Raw genomic sequence first — 17671 nt, 5'->3', positions numbered from 1 at the left:
ATTATGAAATTGAGATGAATGCCTTTGAGGGCTTCCAAAGCCTGTCACCGTCGTCACGGTCATAGCCGCACCCCCTGCCCCCGGTTCTGAGGGCGGAAGACCCAGCCACCAGCTCGCCTTGTCCCCTCTCCACTGTACTCTCTTGTTTACTCGCCCATCTCCCCCCACGCCCCAGCCCAGCTGAGCGCTCCGGTGGCGGCCGGGTGGCGCGCCCTTCACTCCTTCTAGAGATCCTCTCCCAAGCACGTGGAAATGAGCCCACCAGACCCTTACCTGGCCCGGGGCCCACGCGCGACTTGCTTGCTTAGGCAATCTAGTTCGAGCCCCTGCGTTTTACACAAGAAAAAACTGGAACTCCGATGTTGACTGATACCTTTCCTTTAAAATAATTCACAACCCACTCAACTCGAAAGAAAAAAAAAAGGTTTGCCCTCTTGCATAATAAGCATAGGCAGCCATCAACCCGGAGGGATTTGGTTTGAAGACTTGTTGAAGAAAAAAATAAGACCTACTAACAGTATTCTAAGGCCCTATTCGGAAATTCTAATTAAGTTTCAAAGGAGAAATATGTTTAAGGAATTTACTTTAAAGTCAACCGAACAGCAAAACAGACACCTCTACAGCCCAGCCATTTCAAAATAAAGGTTAGAATTAAAAAGCTAACGATTAGCTAAAAATAACAGCCTAGAAGTCGTTGCGTCCCCTTTTGAATGGCAGTTCTAGTCTGTGGACCGCTGCTATCAACAAGTTAGTTAGTACTAATCCGTACGCGCGCCCCCTCGCCCTTTCGAAAACCCCAAAGCCGAAGCATGGATGGCGCCGACCACACTTGCCAGCCGCCTCTCGGCGCCCGCCCAGGGAGGAGCCCCTCCCCAAGCAGGGTTCCTTTGTCTAGGCAGGGAACTCCCACCCGGCCAAGGACCCCCACCCTTCAAGGCCCGCACACTGGCGGAAGGCTCTCGGACGCTGCTGATGGCGACACCAGAGCATCCGCCCGCTCCGACCCTCGCGGGTTGGGGCGAGGTTCCCGGGCTGCCTGCCACGTGCTGCGGAGGGGCGGGCCGGGCAGGGCCGGGTATATAGGCTGGTGGCGCGCGGGTCCTGCCTTGGAGAGCTGTTCGACTGCTTTGAGAGCAGAGTCAGCTGCGCGGGACTCGCCTGCCCCTCGCCTCCTCTCTGCTGTGGGTCGGTGGGTGCATGCCCCTTCCGTGAGCCTGCGAACTGCTCCCGGGGTCCCCGCAGCGCCGAAACGAGGGGACGCTGCGCCTGCGCTGGGAAAGGGCGCACACTGTTCCGCGCCCCGCGGGGCCTTTGCGCATGGGGCGGGGGCAGTGGCGGCCGCGCGGGCGGGCCAGGCTAGGAAGAGGCGGTCTCCTGGGCCTTCGCTTTTGTTCCTTGTTTCGTTTCTCTGGGAGTTCAGTGTCTTGTTTGGCTTGGATGCTTGCTGTTAAACAGTTTCCACTTGTCCCGAAAGGACATTATTAAAGGGAAATACGTTAGAAAGTCGTCTTAAGGCAGAATTTTATGGCGTACATAGGGACAATGGGGCATTCGATACTGACAAAAAAATGCGTTCTCATTCTGAGGAGCAAACGCACCTATTTTCTCGTAGACCTGGGACCCTTGGTGGTGGGCTGGTGAACGGAATCGCCTGTACGGATTCTTACTGCTTAGTGAAGCAGTTTTTTTGTCGGTGTGGGTATTTGGCGATAGTAAATTTACAGTTAAGAGCAACCTGAGATGTTTTTTCGTGCTTAGTCTCCCCTAAACTAGTTGCAGAACTTTCACAAGGTAGGTAAAAATAAATCCCCTCCACAGCACTCCAGCTTGATAGTGGTGACCTTGCAATCGCAAAGGAATGCTGACTAACCAATATGTCTTCTACCTGAAATTTCTCTTTAGTCTAACATGAACTTTAACTTGGTTGGCATTTTTTATGAACTGATATTGCCCTTCAGAGGGCATTTCTAGTACTCTGGCAGAGAAACAGTGCAAATATATCAACAACTTTGCCTTTCCAGGCTGAGCCTCTTTTTTGTTGAAAGTTTAATTATAAAGTGTAGTAACTCGCTTCAGAAGGTATTGCCCAGGGAAGAACTCGGAGTTGTCAGAAGAAGAAATGCGGAAGACAACATGGATCTCATTTTTACTTCTGCTTTACTTGAAATTAGGCTTTGCTTGGGTTGGAAAATGAATCTGGGAGGGTCTTATTCAGTGAGCTGAAATAATTTCTCTTCTGCAGATTCCTTCATTCTCCAGGAAGAAAAATGGGATCTGTTGCAGTTGGTGCACAACCGGTATGAGTTTTAAATAGCTGTTTCTTGACTCCTTTCCTTCCCCACGTGTTTTGATACATTGATACTCATCCCTCACCCCCTTTGGCTGCAGAGTGTGGTGACCAGGGTCGTCAATCTACCCTTGGTGAGCTCCACATATGACCTCGTCTCCTCGGTTTACATCAATACAAAGGATCAGTATCCCTACTTGAAGTCAGTGTGTGATATTGCAGAGAAGGGTGTGAGGACCATCACCTCTGTGGCCGTGACGAGTGCTCTGCCCATCATCCAGAAGCTAGAACCACAAAGTAAGTTGATTTCCCGACTGGTTAGGGGTGAGCCTGGAGTTGACTTGAATACTGTGAATGCCAGCCTAATGACCTGCACACAGGGCAGCAACCCCAGGGGAGGCTAAGCCTTTCCCAAGGCACATGCTGCCTTTACCTACAGACTGCTCGGTAAGGCTCCTTGTCATAGAAGGCCTGCCTCATAGCCATGGCAGATGTTCATGATACTTAAAAAAAAAACTCCCTAGAGTTGCTTCTGTTGTGGCAACTTAGATCATAATGCAAGTATGCAGAGTAGGCAAACTGAAATAATTGACCTCCCTGGTATGATTCATGTATCACACCATTTACCCATTTAAAGTGGACAGTCATTTAAAGTGGTTTTCAGTATAGTCATAATGCTGTGCAACCATTACCGCAATCAATTTTAGGACATATTCATCACCCCAAAGAGAAACCTCATTCCTCTTAGCAGTCACTCCTCATTTCCCTCCAAACTCCATCTTCCCTAGCTGCTGGCAATCACTAATCTACCTTCTGTCTCTATAGATCTGCCCATTCTGGACATATCATATAATCAGAATCATACAATACGTGTTTTTTTGTGTGTGACTGGCCTCTTTCACTTAGCATAATGTTTTCAAGGTTCATAGTGTTTTCAAGGTTTTCCACGTTGAGCATCATATTAATACTTCATTCTTTTTATTGTTGAGTAATATTCCTTTGTATGGGTAGACCACATCCTATTTATTCATTTATTAGTTGATAGCCTTTTGGGTTGTTTCTACTTTTTGGTTCCTATGAATAATGCTACTATATAAACATTTGTGTACAAGTTTTTGGGTAAACAAATTTCCATTTCTCTTGAATACCTAGGAGTGGAACTGCTGGACCATATAGCTCTTTACTTTTTTTTTTTTAATTGTCTTTTTTTTTTTTTTTAAAGATACATAGATCACAAAAAATGTTACATTAAAAAATATAAGTGGTTTCCAAATAGCTTACACCCCACTCCACTCCACTCCTCCTACATCAACAACCTCTTTCATCGTTGTGGCACATTGATTGCATTTGGTGAATACATTTTATTTTGTTTTATTTTGTTTTTTACTTACTTCTCTCCCTTCCCCGCCCTCCCCGCCAGTTGTCTTCCCTCTGTGTCCATTGCTGTGTGTTCTTCTGTGTCTGCTTGTATTCTTGTCAGTGGCACCCGGAATCTGTGTCTCTTTTAGTTGTGTAATCTTGCTGCATCAGCTCTCCGTGTGTGCAGCGCCATTCCTGGGCAGGCTGCACTTTTTTCGCACTGGGTGGCTCTTCTTATGGGGTGCACTCCTTGTATGTGGGGCTCCCCTACATGGGGGACACCCCTGCATGGCACAGCACTCCTTGCGTGCTGCGGGTGGGCCAGCTCATCACACGGGTCAGGAGGCCCTGGGTTTGAACCTTTGACCTCCCATATGGTAGGTGGATGCCCTATCCTTTGGGCCAAATCCGCTTCCCTGGTGAATACATTTTGGAGCCCTGCTGCACCGCATGGATTATAGTTTACATTGTAGTTTATCATATAACTTTTATGTTTAAGCTTTTGAGGAACTGTGAAACTTTTAAAAGCAGATCTTCCTTTTTTTTAAAAGATAAATAACATAAAATGTTACATTAAAAAATATAAGAGGTTCCCATATACCCCACTCCCCAAACCCCTCACTCCTCCCACATCAACAACTTCTTTCATTAGTGTGGTGCGTTCATTGCATTTGATGAACACATTTTAGAGATCTGCCACAGCATGGACTATAGTTTATGTTGTAGTTTGCACTCTCTCCCAGTCCCATTCTTTTTTCCCACCAGCAGCATGTGAGTGTTCCGGTGTCTTCACATCATGAACTACTTTTGAATAAAGATTTAAAGCATTTCCCCCAAATGCTTATGTCATAGACTTCTAGGTTTATAAGGGACCTCTAGAGACCAGTTATTTCAACTCTGCTACCTTCCAAATGAGTTTGGTGCACAGAGGACTAGTACTTGGCTTGGTCATATGGGAATGCTTGAACTAAAATAAGGGACTTGTTAGGGAGAAAAAGGGTGCTGTTAGCATATTCTTTCCTGGTGATGTCTGGGGAATTCCTTGACCCCCAAATATACTGCAGGATACTGAATCAAATGTAGAGATTAAGCTAGCATAGACATGTTAATTTTGAGGGTGTTTTCTGATGCCTCTTTCCCTGAATGTGGGCTCAGGTGAATCCTGGCTTCTCTTGGCTTTAACCTTGGGGGCCAGTTAATGAGGAAGAAGTTCCTCAGCTTCCTGCCTGCCCTGTCACTGCCACTGCTTCCTGCTTCCCTGTCTCTCCTCATCCTCCTGGCAGAAGAAAGTTGCCACATAGCTTCCTCTTCCTGTGTGAACTATAAAAACCAGGAAACACATTTTATGGTAAACTAAGATCAATATTGTTGTTGGTTTTTTTTTTGTGTGTGTGTGTGTTTTTTTTTTTTTAGGGCTAAAGGGCTAGGGTCTAGTTGTGTGTGTTCATTTTATACCTATATGGTTATATTAACATTTTCCCCATCTGTGACTATTGTAGTTGCAGTTGCAAATACCTACGCCTGTAAGGGGCTAGACAGAATTGAAGAGAAGCTGCCTATTTTGAATCAGCCAACAAACCAGGTGAGCTTGGGACAAAGTGCTCAGCCTTGTGAACGCTCATGTTTTCATGTTCTGCTTGTTTAGCACAGGCTGTATTTGCCATAAATGGGCAACTATTCATCCCCTCAACTTGGGTATATATTTTAAAACATATGTTTTCTTTATTTTTAAAAGATACTTAGATTACATAAAATGTTACATAAAAAAATATAAGGGGGAAGTGGATTTGGCCCAACGGTTAGGGCGTCCACCTACCACATGGGAGGTCCAAGGTTTACTAAACCCAGGGCCTCCTGACCCGTGTGATGAGCTGGCTCACATGTGGTGCTGATGCGTGCAAAGAGTGCCATGCCACGCAGGGGTGTCCTCTGTGTAGGGGAGCCCCACAGGCAAGGAGTGCACCCTGTAAGGAGAGCTGCCCAGCATGAAAAAAGTGCAGCCTGCCCAGGAATGATGCTGTACACACGGAGAGCTGATGCAGCAAGATGACGCAACAAAAAGAGACACAGATTCTGGGTGCCACTGACAAGAATACAAGCAGACACAGAAGAACACACAGATGGACACAGAAAGTAGACAACTGGGGGGAGGGGGGAAGGGAAGAGGAAAAAAAATATATATAAGGGATTCCCATATGCCCCCCTCCCTACATCTCCCTCTTTTCCCTACATTAACAACTTCTTTCATTAGTGTGGTAGTTCATTGCAATTGATGAACACATTTTCGAGTGTTGCCACTAAGCATGGATTATAGTTACATTGTAGTTTACTGTCTCTCCAACTCAATTCTGTAGGTTATGGCAGGATATACAATGACCAGTATCTGTCATTGCATTGTCATTTAGGACAATTCCAAGTCCTGACTGGGTGTATTTTTGAAAGCATAATGGCTGCTTCCTTGTTTCCTGAACTGTTGTCCGGTTGTATCCAAGATGGAGAGAACAACTAGCCACGTTGGGCTAGAATACTTTTAGCCTGATCTTTGTTGATTTGTGGCTTTACCTCTGCAAACGAAATTGCTCTCTCAAATAACTGATACCCATGCAGTGTTGGATAAATGCAGAGGTGGTATACTAGAGCCTTTTCTCATTTGGCTTGGTGCAGTGTTGATATGGACTACCATCCAGTATGGGACAGCTAGCCAATATTGACAAAAGTGATAGGCCGCAAAGTGTTTGTGGTGGGGTGATGAATGGGAGCCTTGTAGAATGTTATGCATCTTTGTTTTGTAAGTTCACAGCTTTTGCTATATTCTAATTGTTTATGTCTATTCATGTATGAATGATGTATTTCAATAAATTGTTTTCAAAGTGAAAAAAAAATTGATAGGCCCATCTATCCTGGTGATCCTTTGGTATAGATATGGCCTAGATTTTTTTTTTTAAAGTATATAACATATCAATGTTAGTCTGGAAAAGACCCTCCCTTGAGTATTAACAAGTAATTTAGAGAAAGATTTTTGCTAGTATTCCCTGTGACCCTTCCCCCACTCCTCTTCCCACCCCCACAGCCAGACTGCATGCCAATATCTGGAGGGTCAAGCTTAGCTTGATCTTGGTTTTCTCACTGGATTTGTGTGGCTTTGGAATGAGTATGAAAAAGCTGTGTAATCTCACCAACAGATGCTACATTACCACCTTTCTTCTATGATCTTGTTTTCTTTTAACTATATGCTCACAAGGAAATGTTGACGTTGATTATATGAGCGTTCAGTAGAATGGAGAACTAACATCTCTACTTACATGTAGGCCCTCTGAGGTTTGTGTGCAAAGGGCTGGAGTGCATGGTACCTATGTCCTTATGCACAGGCATACATAAGCTGCTCTCAATATAAGCGTGTCAACATGGAAGATGCCTTTCTTCTCAAGAGTATCCTTAACTCTTCAACTATGCTGCCTTAATTAAGACCCTAAATATGTGTTTATGCCCATGTTTCTCACCAGCCAAGTGATCTGCTTCTCTATTTGTAGGTTGTTGCCAATGCCAAAGGTGCTATGACTGGGGCGAGAGATGCTGTGACAACTACTGTGACTGGGGCCAAGGATTCTGTGGCCAGCACAATCACTGGGGTTGTGGACAAAACCAAAGGAGCAGTGACTGGCAGTGTGGAGAAGACCAAATCTGTGGTCAATGGCAGCATTAACACAGTCTTGGAAAGTCGGATGATGCAGCTGGTGAGCAGTGGAGTAGAAAATGCACTCACCAAATCAGAGCTGCTGGTAGACCAGTATCTCCCTCTGACTGAGGAAGAGCTAGGTAATTGGATTTTTCCTTTGAAATATTTTTTTTTCTTACTCCTATGGAGTTCACTTATTTATTTATTTATTTATTTATTTTTATTATCTTTTTAAATCTTGAAATATTTTATATCTTGAAACAATCATTTTACAAACAGCTTCATAGAGATGTATTTTATATACCATGAATGAATCTGTTTCAGCCTAAATTTACCAAGTTTTGCAACCATACCACAATCCAGTTTTAGAATATTTCCATCTTTCCAAAAGATCCCTCATGCCCATTTGCAGTTAATCTCCATTTTGCCACCAGCCAACCCCTAATCTACTTTCTGTCTCTGTAGATTTGCCTTCTTAAAGCAATCTTAAATTTTACATTGAATTGAACATCATAAATTTAGAAACTTTAGGAGAAGCTAGCCTATAAAAACTATCTTCTATAAATGGATTGTCTTTAAGGGATTGCTTTACTGAATCACTAAACATTTAGTGCCTACTATGTACAGTTACTATGTTGCCCAAGAAGCTCACTCTAGTGAGAAAATCATGTGTAGGTCAAAATGTATGTATAGTGAGTGATGTGCAGGGTGGTCAACCGCAGTAGGAGACATGAGCAGTCTTGGGAAAGTGATGCTTAATTGCTAAATGGGTAGGTAGAACAGACAAGTCAAGATCTAAGTTAGTGCTGAAAGATTAGTTAGGGTCCAGGCCTTGTCACTTGTAACTGTGATCCCTTACCTTTTTTGGTCCCGCCTTTCTCTTCAGAAAAAGAAGCAAAAAAAGTTGAAGGATTTGATGTTGTTCAGAAGCCAAGTTATTATGTTAGACTGGGATCTCTATCTACCAAGTTTCGCTCACGAGCCTACCAGCAGGCTCTCGGTAGGGTTAAAGAAGCTAAGCAAAAAAGCCAGGAGACTCTTTCTCAGCTGCAGTCTACTGTTAACCTGGTGAGTAAAGTTTCATTTTAAAGTAATCTGAAATGAGTTCATTCATCTCAAGAAATGGGAGTAAGGGAGTGGATATGGCTCAAGCAGTTGAGCGCCTGCTTCCCACATAGGAGGACCTGGGTTTGGTCTCCGGTGCCTCCTTAAAAACAAACAAAAAAACAAGCAAATAAGTGGACAAAACAATTCGGGGAGCTGATGTGGCTCAGTGGTTGAGCACCGGCTTCCCACATAAGAGGTCCAGTTCAATCCCCAGCCCTGGTATCTCAAAAAAAAAAAAAAGAAAAAAGAAATGGGAGTAAATGTAATCATGAAATCCAGGAATTTTAGAATCTTACCTCATGTACCATGTATAGAAAAATGGGCAAAAGATATACAGGCAACTCACAGAAAAGGAAGTACAAATAGCTCAAACAGATGAAACTGTGCTAATCTTACTCCAAAGTAAGATAAGGACAGCTACCTCTCTTGTTCTGTGTCACTGCAAAGTTTGATGCTGTGGGTGATGGTATAGAGAAAGAGGCACATTTGCACTTTTGGAGGATTTGGGGAACTGATTCAAGAGACTGTTTAGCAGATTCTAGGAGAGTTATACATGTACTTATACTTTGAGCAATTTTGCTTTCAGAAATTTATCCTACAGATATGCATATTTTCTTAGAGTTGCAAAAGACTATAAACAATGCATGTTTATAGGGGACTAATTAAATAGATACATCACAATAGACTACTGTGTGTTGCTATTGTTTAGTAACCAAAGATTGCCAAGTTACAGAGCAGTATGTCCTGTACTGCCATAAGAAAAAGGTTCCTTCTTGGAAGAGGAAATAGGCAACAGGCAATAGGGAAGAGGAAGGTTGAACTCTAATTCCTTACTCTTTAGTACTTCTAGCTTGTACATAGTAAATAAACAAGTTAAACTTCACTTGCCTTACCTGTGCTAAAATGGAGGTAAATTGGGGACAATGATTTAAAAGGAAAGGGCTACTGTTATGTGGTTGACTTAGCCATATAGGTAATAAATAACAAGAATAGCAGAGATAGCTCTCCTTAAACTCTTAGGGAAATTCTCAGTTTTTATGTGGTCTGATTATCATCATAGATCTGAGCATAGGCTAACATGTGTCTAACTAGTTTTTTTCCTTTGCCTTATTTCATTGTATTCTAGATTGAATTTGCCAGGAAGAATGTACATAATGCCAATCAGAAAATTCAGAACGCCCAGGACAAGTTCTATCTCTCATGGGTGGAGTGGAAGAGAAGCATTGGCCATGATGATATAGACGAATCCCATTGCGCTGAGGTAAAAACAAAACAAAACAAAACTGGGACAAAATCCATCACTGCAGTTGAACTAATTTATATATAGCACTGCTGGATCTACTGCTAATTTTTTACCTTGTCTTATTTTTAGCACATCGAGTCACGTACTCTTACTATTGCCCGCAATCTGACTCAGCAGCTCCAGACCACCTGCCACACCCTACTGTCTAACCTCCAAGGATTACCTCAGAACATCCAAGATCAGGCCAACCACTTGGCAGTCATGGCAGGTGACATCTCATCAGTGTTCCACAATGTTGCCTCCTTTAAGGAAGTGTCCAATGGCCTCCTCACTTCTAGCAAGGGGCAGCTGCAGAAAATGAAGGAGTCTTTAGATGATGTGATGGATTATCTTGTTAACAACACACCCCTCAACTGGCTGGTAGGTCCCTTTTATCCTCAGCTGGCTGAGTCCCTGAATGCTCAGGACCAAGGTGCAGGGAAGGATATGACCAGCCAGGAGGCCCAATAACCCAAGGACAAAACACATTAAATTTGTGCCTGTCACCAGTGCTTGGTGCAGCCAGCCAGATGATGGCCTCCTGTTATGCTGAATATGGCCTGCTAGACAAATCTGAATTGGGAAAGCAGGTAACTAGAAAAAGGATCCTCAACTGTAGTCATTTCCAGCTGGATAAAGTGCTTTACAGTTTTTGGCATTAGCAGATAAGTCCTTTTGTTTTCTGGGCTGATAAGAAAAGAATGATAGACTTGTCAGAACCTTACCAGCACTCACTAAAAGTTCAAGAGCACTTATAGTCTCCTGTGGCCATTGTATTGCCACTGTTACTGTATGCTTGTATTAAATAAAAACACCTTCATGTGGGCTATAGCATGAACTGGTATCTACTCTGGTTTTGTCTGAGCAGGCCTCACCTCTGGTTTGTCTCGTTGCATGCTCGTACTACTTGATTTTAGTTTTTTTTCCTCATTAAAAGAGTACTGCCTTTGAATTGAATAAAATTCACTGCAGAAGGGACCAGCTCTATGCTGTTTGTTCCATGTGCTTTGTTTGTTGCTTTCTCAGAGCTGCTTGACTTGAATGACAGGGTTATTAATATATTTACATGAATTCTAACTGGTCAGTGGGTGACTTTAGCAGGGTAATAATAGGACTAATGTTAAAAATAGAATGTTTGATAACAAATTTTAAACAAGTTAAAAGCTAATGTGCAATTAGAATTTTACTAGGTGACATTATTTCCATCATTTGCCAATCTTTTGGAGCCCTGAGAGTTTTTAAGCCAGTGGAGAGATCTACTGCCTTGCTGAAAAGGAATCAAAGGTGAAAGGGAGCCCATGAGTGACTGTTTACATCAGGCTCACATGAGGGCTGTAGGCATTTCTCACCAGGGGAAAGTGAAGTCTGAGCTCTGGAGGGAGATCAGTCAGTGTCCAGTCTCATTTGGACTTTACTGTGTTCTCTGACTTGGTGAGGCACCTTTAGAAGACCATGTGAGAATAATTAAGGACTTTGGGCACCTGCAAACAAGGGTCCCTATCTCCTGCCTAATGTGTCCAGACTTCTAGTCCCCTCAGTATTGGTCAGTTATTTAGGAAATCTGGTCCATCTCCTTGTAACAAAGCTGCAGAATGTAAAATTATTTTAAAAAAAAACTTTGAACTTGTAAAATACAGCTGCATGTACCTACCTTTCCCTGCCAGTAGGTAAGCAGGACTGATCTGAAGTCTATGTCACAGTTGTCTTCTCTTTCCACCCTGGCTCACCTCTTTCCTCCCATGAAAACAAGGAAATAATATATAACTTTATATGCACCTTTGGTGCAAATGATTCTATCAAATCTTTTATCAAGTTATAGAACTAAAAGTTTTCCCTTCAAGGTAATTCCAGGAATCAGTAAACAGGTGAGTTGAGTTGGAGGGAGGGGAATCACAAACAGACTTGAAGACTGCTCTGTGTTTTGCAGCTTCCTGTTCCTGTGAAGAGGAACAGAGTAAAACCACTCACTTGCCTGCCTGACCCCATTAACTGGCATAGTAAAACCACACACTTGCCTGCCCTCACTGACTGGCTGTATTTTTTTTTAAGAGTCTCTGCCTCTTTTTTTTTCTTTTCTGAGGTACCAGGGCCAGTGATTGAACCTGGGACTTTATAAATGGGAAGCCAGTGCTCAACAACTGAGCCACATCGGCTCCTGCCTTTGCCTCTTTTATTAAAAAGAAGACGACGCAGCAAAAGACACAGAGAACAGACAACTGGGGTGGGGGGGGGGGGAGAGAAATAAATAAATGAAAAAATAAATCTAAAAAAAAAAAAGTTTCCTTCTCAGTCTAGATCTGACATGTTCCTGCCCCTCTTTGCCTCAAACTCTTAAGACTGATACTTTGTGTTTTTTTCTAGTTGGCTGGAAAAAATCATATGCTATTACTATGCCCATGCTTGCTTATACTAGACATTACTCTGTGTTTCCGCATTCTAAGAGTTTTAGTGCCAGCTAAATGGTTTGTGAAAAGGTCTTCATGAACGGGGACAGGATAGAGTGTAGATTATGCTTAGTTGTAGAAGAGCACTGCCATCACTGTGCTTTTTGCCATGAGCTGTGCACATGTCTGTACGTCTCAAGTTTGACTATGCCTAAATGTATTTCATTCAGCATTCAACATGTCTCAAAATTTGTGGGTCCTTGTGCCTTGTAGCTTTATTGGTACAGAAATTGGCAGTTTTAGTTTAACAGACTTTCTCCCAAGGAGACCAGTATTTGGGTCTAACCATGGCAAATTGTCAAGCATTTGGTCGACTGAAGCATGGGGCAGTGTTTCCGAGTGTTCAAGGATGCTTTTGCATTGCATGTACTAATAATATGGACCTTGTAGTTAGTTCTGGGTGAAAAATCAAAGTAACAGTGTAGTAGCCTTTAAACATTGAGCTTTAGTTTTCTCATCTATAAATTAATTATTCCTCAGATGAAAGTGAAGTTTTGAGTATGGGGTACCTTTTTATAATTTGCACAAAGGGCAGTATGGACCCGTGGTGGTCCTGTAGAATTCAGCCTGTGCCCTTCAAGGGCTAAAAGGGGGAGTGGGCTATTAGAAGCACTGTGGGACAGTGATATATAGTATTTTTAATTGCCAGTTCAAATGTGAATGTGTAGTACTAGGTCATGATTAGGAACATATATCCACTATGGTAAGGTATTATAGATATTGAAGAATTAAGGACACAAAAAAGGAAAAAACTAAAATTTGGTTTATCTGCCCATTTTAGAGTATAATTTAGCTTATGGGAGGGAAGGTTGTGTGGGGTAGAGGGAGAAGCAGGATATATAATTGGGCACAAATCTAACAAATTGAGGATAAATGATGACTAGGAGAATAGGTATGTGAGGGGAGGAAGGGAGGCAACAGAAAGGAGGGCCTCTTACCAGCCTCACCCTCCCTGGGCTCTCGTGGACCTGGGCCCAGCCCTGGGGCCTCAGTTCTGCCCCAGCTCCAGTAGTGACCTCGTGCTGTGGCCTGCAGGGGTGAGGGTCTGCATAACCCTGCCCCTTAAGCCAGGCTATATAGTGCTTGTATCTCAAAGGGCAACACCTTTATATTCTAGGTGTCCATCTTGCCAGTAAATATCCTATAATACATGATATCCTGTAATATCTCTATAATGGCCATTTGATAAGGAAAAGTGCCGAATAATTCTGCTGTTGAATATTTAAGTTCCCAGACTAACCTGTAGCAGCCTGCTTCCACTGCAAGATGTAACTGGAAAGGTGATAGCACTGAAGTGTTCAGAGGGAGGGAGTAGGATAAGAATCTTTGCAGGGCTTGAGGTTAGCCTAGGCCAAAGATGGGTGTCTTTATGGTACCTCTCCTGCTCCCCCTGCCTGCTTTTGAGATTCTGATGCCACTGTCCCTTTATTACCACCCCTGCCCTGCCCCCCTAAATTTGAGAAGTTGCTGACCCCTGGAAGAAATGGTGTCAACAGGCCCCTCAGGGGATAGGCCCAGCCATGTGCTCAGGGCTGGTGAGGAGTGAGCAGCCCACCATCCTGCCAGGGCAGAGTGCTAAGGAAGAGAAGGCTGGATTGGGAAGATCGTTCCCTCAAACGGTGGCAAGAGGCAGGCAGGTGAGACTGCTGATTAACACAATATATCCTACTTTAGTTGTAAATATTGTCAGGAAGACAGAAAAGATAGGAAAGCTGTGTGAAAGGAAAATATTTGGGGAAACGGCAAAGTTGCCTGGGATCTTTCCCAGTGTTTAACTTGCTAAACTGGGCCTGCAGAAAGGAAGTAGTGGGATATGAGAGAATATAATGAAGGATGTTGACTCTCACAGGGAGCCTAGTCTTAGTAGCCAAGGACAAAGTATTGGTGTAAAACAGGGTGCTCCTACCTCATCGATGAGGCAGGGAAATGGGCATCCGGCCCACTCATCTGTACCAGATTGTTCCAGTAAAGGGTCAAGAGAGAGTAAATCAGAGAACCAGGATGCTCTTATTTGCAAGCACACAATCAGGCTGCATAAGCAACTCACTATGGATGGTGAGAGGTTTGGGTTAAAATCAAATCCCCAACAGGGTTAGTCTTATATATTTGGCACTTTTTAAAGCTAACCATTACCTTTATGCATGATCCTTCTATATCCCTATACATTAGAATTATTTTTATGCAAACAAACCAAAATTTTAGTTTTTCTCTTTTCACTTCATTATTTCTTCAATACTTTATACTCTGTTTCAAAATAAATAAATTTTCCTGCTCTCACATAATTTTTATCAGTCTGGCATATAACACTTCTCTATACCAGTAAGTTAAACCCCCACACTTGTCGTTCTTATTTTGTGATCGGTAGCCCCACCCATCCTTTGCTCTGAGCCACCACTAGCTTACCTCAATGCAAATTAGAAAAAGGCACCCTCTAGAAAATTGTCATAATAAATATGTGGTTTTATGAAGTCTATGCTATGAAAGGTGCCCCCCTTTGTTGTGTGGTGCACAACCTGTGAAAAATGTATGCAGTGTCCTGGGAGTCCTAGCATGGTCATTTTGTTTTCTTGAAAAGAATGCATTGCTGGTTTCCTGAACTTGCAAAGAGGGACTATGGTTACCTAATTAGTTCCATAATAAGCATCTGATTTTTAGTTAGGCCTCCATCCTTGATGGGCATTAAGTAAGAAATTCCTTACATTCCTGCTTCAATGGTCCGTAACTATATTTGTTCATGTCGATAAAAAAGGGATTTATTTTAGAAATCTGTGGAATGAATCTTATGCCCTTTTTAAAAACTTCATGATGATCGTCAGGCAAGACTACCAGATTTTAAAGTCACCACGGTGACCTGATAGACTACCGCTTAGTTGCCCCACTGTCCCCTATGTTCTTCATAGCCTCCAAGTAGGCTTTCGTGATTGCCAGGAATGAAAGAAATGAGCTCATTCTGAATGTAAGGAAGGTGAATTATTCATATGCTTCTTTTAAACCATTTTAGGGACTAGCATTGGGCGGGGGGGGGGGGGGCGGACACTTTTTCTTTCCAAAGCCTTGTAGGACCTCCAACTTCTTGCAAAGAACTATACTTTATGCCCACAGCTACCTGGTCTATAGGTGACTTAGGAGGTTTTGTGTGCATGTGTGTGTGTGTGTGGGGGGGGGTGGTATTTAAGGAATTAAAGAGAATAAAAGCTACTGTTTGTTGAGCACCTTTTTACAAGCTAGGTTCATACAGCCATTATTCCTTACCTATAACTGATTAATTAGATATTGTCCTTACTTGAGAGATGAGGAAGCTGATGTTGTAAAGGGATTAGTGGCAGGGTGGGGATTCAACCCATTGTCTTACTGATGTCAAACCTGACAGTTTTCCCATTCAGAAATCTGTTGCGTCCTTGTTTGGGTCTGTAAAGTCTCTCTGCCTATATCTTTCTGTATTGTAGCCTCTTGTTCTATTTTACATTTGTTAAAAACAAACAGGGTGATATTAAATGTTGAAGTATACATTGGGTAGAAATAGTTCGGAGAGAGGCAGCTGGGCACATCTTTTAACATAAAAAGGCAAAAATAGCAATAGTTAGCTTGTCTGCCTGGTGCCCTGAACCAATTTGTATGAGCATTGTTGGCTTTTGTGTGGAAGTCAGGTTGGCTATGATGTTTACAGAGTGAATGTTCATGAAGAGCTAAGAATCTAGAAGTTTTTACCTCAGACCACACAGTCCTCTGAGGGCCTGGGTTTTAAGGAAATCATCCAATAAGGGCTACAGAACAGCCAGATAAGAGGCTGAATGAACAAGGCAAGATTCTATTCTTGTCTGCTTTTTTGCTTTTCTTGTTTGTTTGTTTTTTGCCTCTATTAGGCAATTGGCTACTTTTTTCTCTACAGTCTAGATTCCAGCCCTTGGTAATATATTATACTTAAGTATTTTTTTCTTTTTTTCCTTTTAATCTGCTATTGGCTAAGAAATATCACTTAGCTTATAAAAATTTTATGTAAAGTAAGAATCAATCGAACTTTTTAATCCTAAAATTCTTCATGCAGTGAAAGCTTGGGCTTTGTGGTAGCTATTTCAGCTGTCAAGACATTTTGCTTCCTGGACATTTCTCAAAGTTTTTATACTATTGAAAGTCAGGCTTATGGATAAATGGAGTATTGTTTTTAAAAGAGCAAGAGATAGTAGATTAATAACCAGAAATGTTTTTTATTTCTTGTATTCCAAAAAAGCCTTCATTTAATAGGTTCTACTACCAGGTACCTTGTATTTTTATATTTTTTAAAATATATTTTTAATTAAAAAAATAGATTACACAAAATGTTATACACAGAAATATAAGGGATTCCCATATGCCCCACTCCCCTTACCTCCCACCCTTCCCAACATTAACAACTTTCATTAGTGAGGTACATTCATTGCAATTGATGAACCCATTTGAAGCATTGCCCCTAAGCATGGATTATAGTTTACATTGTAGTTTACACTCTCTCCCACTCAATTCTGTAGGTTATGGCTTGTATCTGTCATTGCAATGTCATTCAGGACAATTCCAAGTCCTGAAAATGCCCCCATATTTTTTACCTCTCCTTGCCTTCAGCACCTCCAGTGGCCACTGTCTCCATATCAACCATACAATTTCTTCCGTTGCCAGAATCACAATAAGTCTATAATAGAATACCAGTAGGTCCACTCTAGTCCACACTTTATCCCCCAATCCTGAGGATTCTGGGATGGTGATGGCCACTCCACCTCTAATACTTGATCCCATATGGCTAACAGGCATCATTTAAAAAGAAATTCTTGTGGTACTTTTATAACATGAGTGTGGGAATAAGACTACAAAAATCTTTATAGAAAGCACAGCTATGTATAAAGCAAGGTTCACCCACATGATGTAATTGATGTTTCCATGAGTTCAAGTAGACCCAATGGCTTATCCCATTAGTGTTTGTTTTAATATTGAAGATTCTTCTTTTACAGATTCTTGATTTCACTACCATAGACTTGACTTCTGAGACTGATGAAATTCCAGATATTATAGCTTTGGAAGAAGAGGATGGACCAGATCATTCACATTCTAATGGCCCTGTCCCGTCAGAGCAAAATGCTGAATAAAAAAAAAAAATACTCCCTTTGTATGAAGATGCAGTTTGTATCACATTAAACTTCATGTTTGCAAATGTGTTTATTTTGTGGCTTTGGGGAGTGTTTGTTAATCTATCTTTTGGCCATTCAGACTTCACTGTAATGAAACTCTGATCTAAACTTTTATAAGAGATCCTAGTTCTATATCATACATCATTTTATTCCTTTCTTCAAAGTTTAATCACTGAAATACCTATAATAAAGATTGGGCTGTATAACCTTGAATCAGTGTCTTTTTTTCCTTACTGAAATAATGGGCATGTGTTGTTTTGTGACCTCCCAGGATTCATTCCTGTTTCTTTTGGTTAACAGCTCCCTTGTGTTTTTTGGAGGGTCTCAGTAGATCTGCCATTCAAAATTTTTGTCTTTTCT

General features: G+C 42.1%; 1 protein-coding gene across 3 annotated transcripts; it reads left to right on the top strand.

The window, feature by feature from the left end:
* Nucleotides 1-1088: 1088 nt before the first annotated feature.
* On the top strand, nucleotides 1089-17524 carry PLIN2 (perilipin 2). Of its 3 annotated transcripts, none has more exons than XM_058301910.2 (9): nucleotides 1089-1189; nucleotides 2243-2297; nucleotides 2389-2584; nucleotides 5146-5228; nucleotides 7177-7462; nucleotides 8209-8390; nucleotides 9556-9690; nucleotides 9802-10092; nucleotides 17135-17524. In XM_058301910.2, the coding sequence occupies exons 2-9, from the start codon at nucleotides 2268-2270 to the stop codon at nucleotides 17267-17269; spliced, it is 1338 nt and encodes a 445-aa protein (XP_058157893.1). In that variant the 5' UTR covers nucleotides 1089-1189; nucleotides 2243-2267; the 3' UTR covers nucleotides 17270-17524. The 3 variants fall into 3 exon arrangements, with proteins under 3 accessions (XP_058157893.1, XP_058157895.1, XP_058157894.1); XM_058301912.1 differs by having other exon boundaries at nucleotides 1124-1185; XM_058301911.2 differs by lacking the exon at nucleotides 1089-1189 and adding an exon at nucleotides 1314-1791.
* The last annotated feature ends 147 nt before the right edge of the window (nucleotides 17525-17671 follow it).

This window comes from Dasypus novemcinctus, chromosome 8 (assembly GCF_030445035.2).
Source record: "Dasypus novemcinctus isolate mDasNov1 chromosome 8, mDasNov1.1.hap2, whole genome shotgun sequence".
In the NCBI taxonomy this organism is placed as follows: Eukaryota; Metazoa; Chordata; class Mammalia; order Cingulata; family Dasypodidae; genus Dasypus; species Dasypus novemcinctus.
The sequence above is the reverse complement of the archived record's forward strand: the minus strand, read 5'-3'. Positions and strand labels throughout refer to the sequence as shown.

Coding starts and splice junctions, on each gene's coding strand:
- PLIN2 (XM_058301910.2), top strand. CDS start 2,268: ATGGGATCTGTTGCAGTTGGTGCACAACCG. Junction 9,691..9,801: donor ACGAATCCCATTGCGCTGAG/GTAAAAACAAAA, acceptor TCTTATTTTTAG/CACATCGAGTCACGTACTCT. Junction 10,093..17,134: donor ACACACCCCTCAACTGGCTG/GTAGGTCCCTTT, acceptor CTTCTTTTACAG/ATTCTTGATTTCACTACCAT.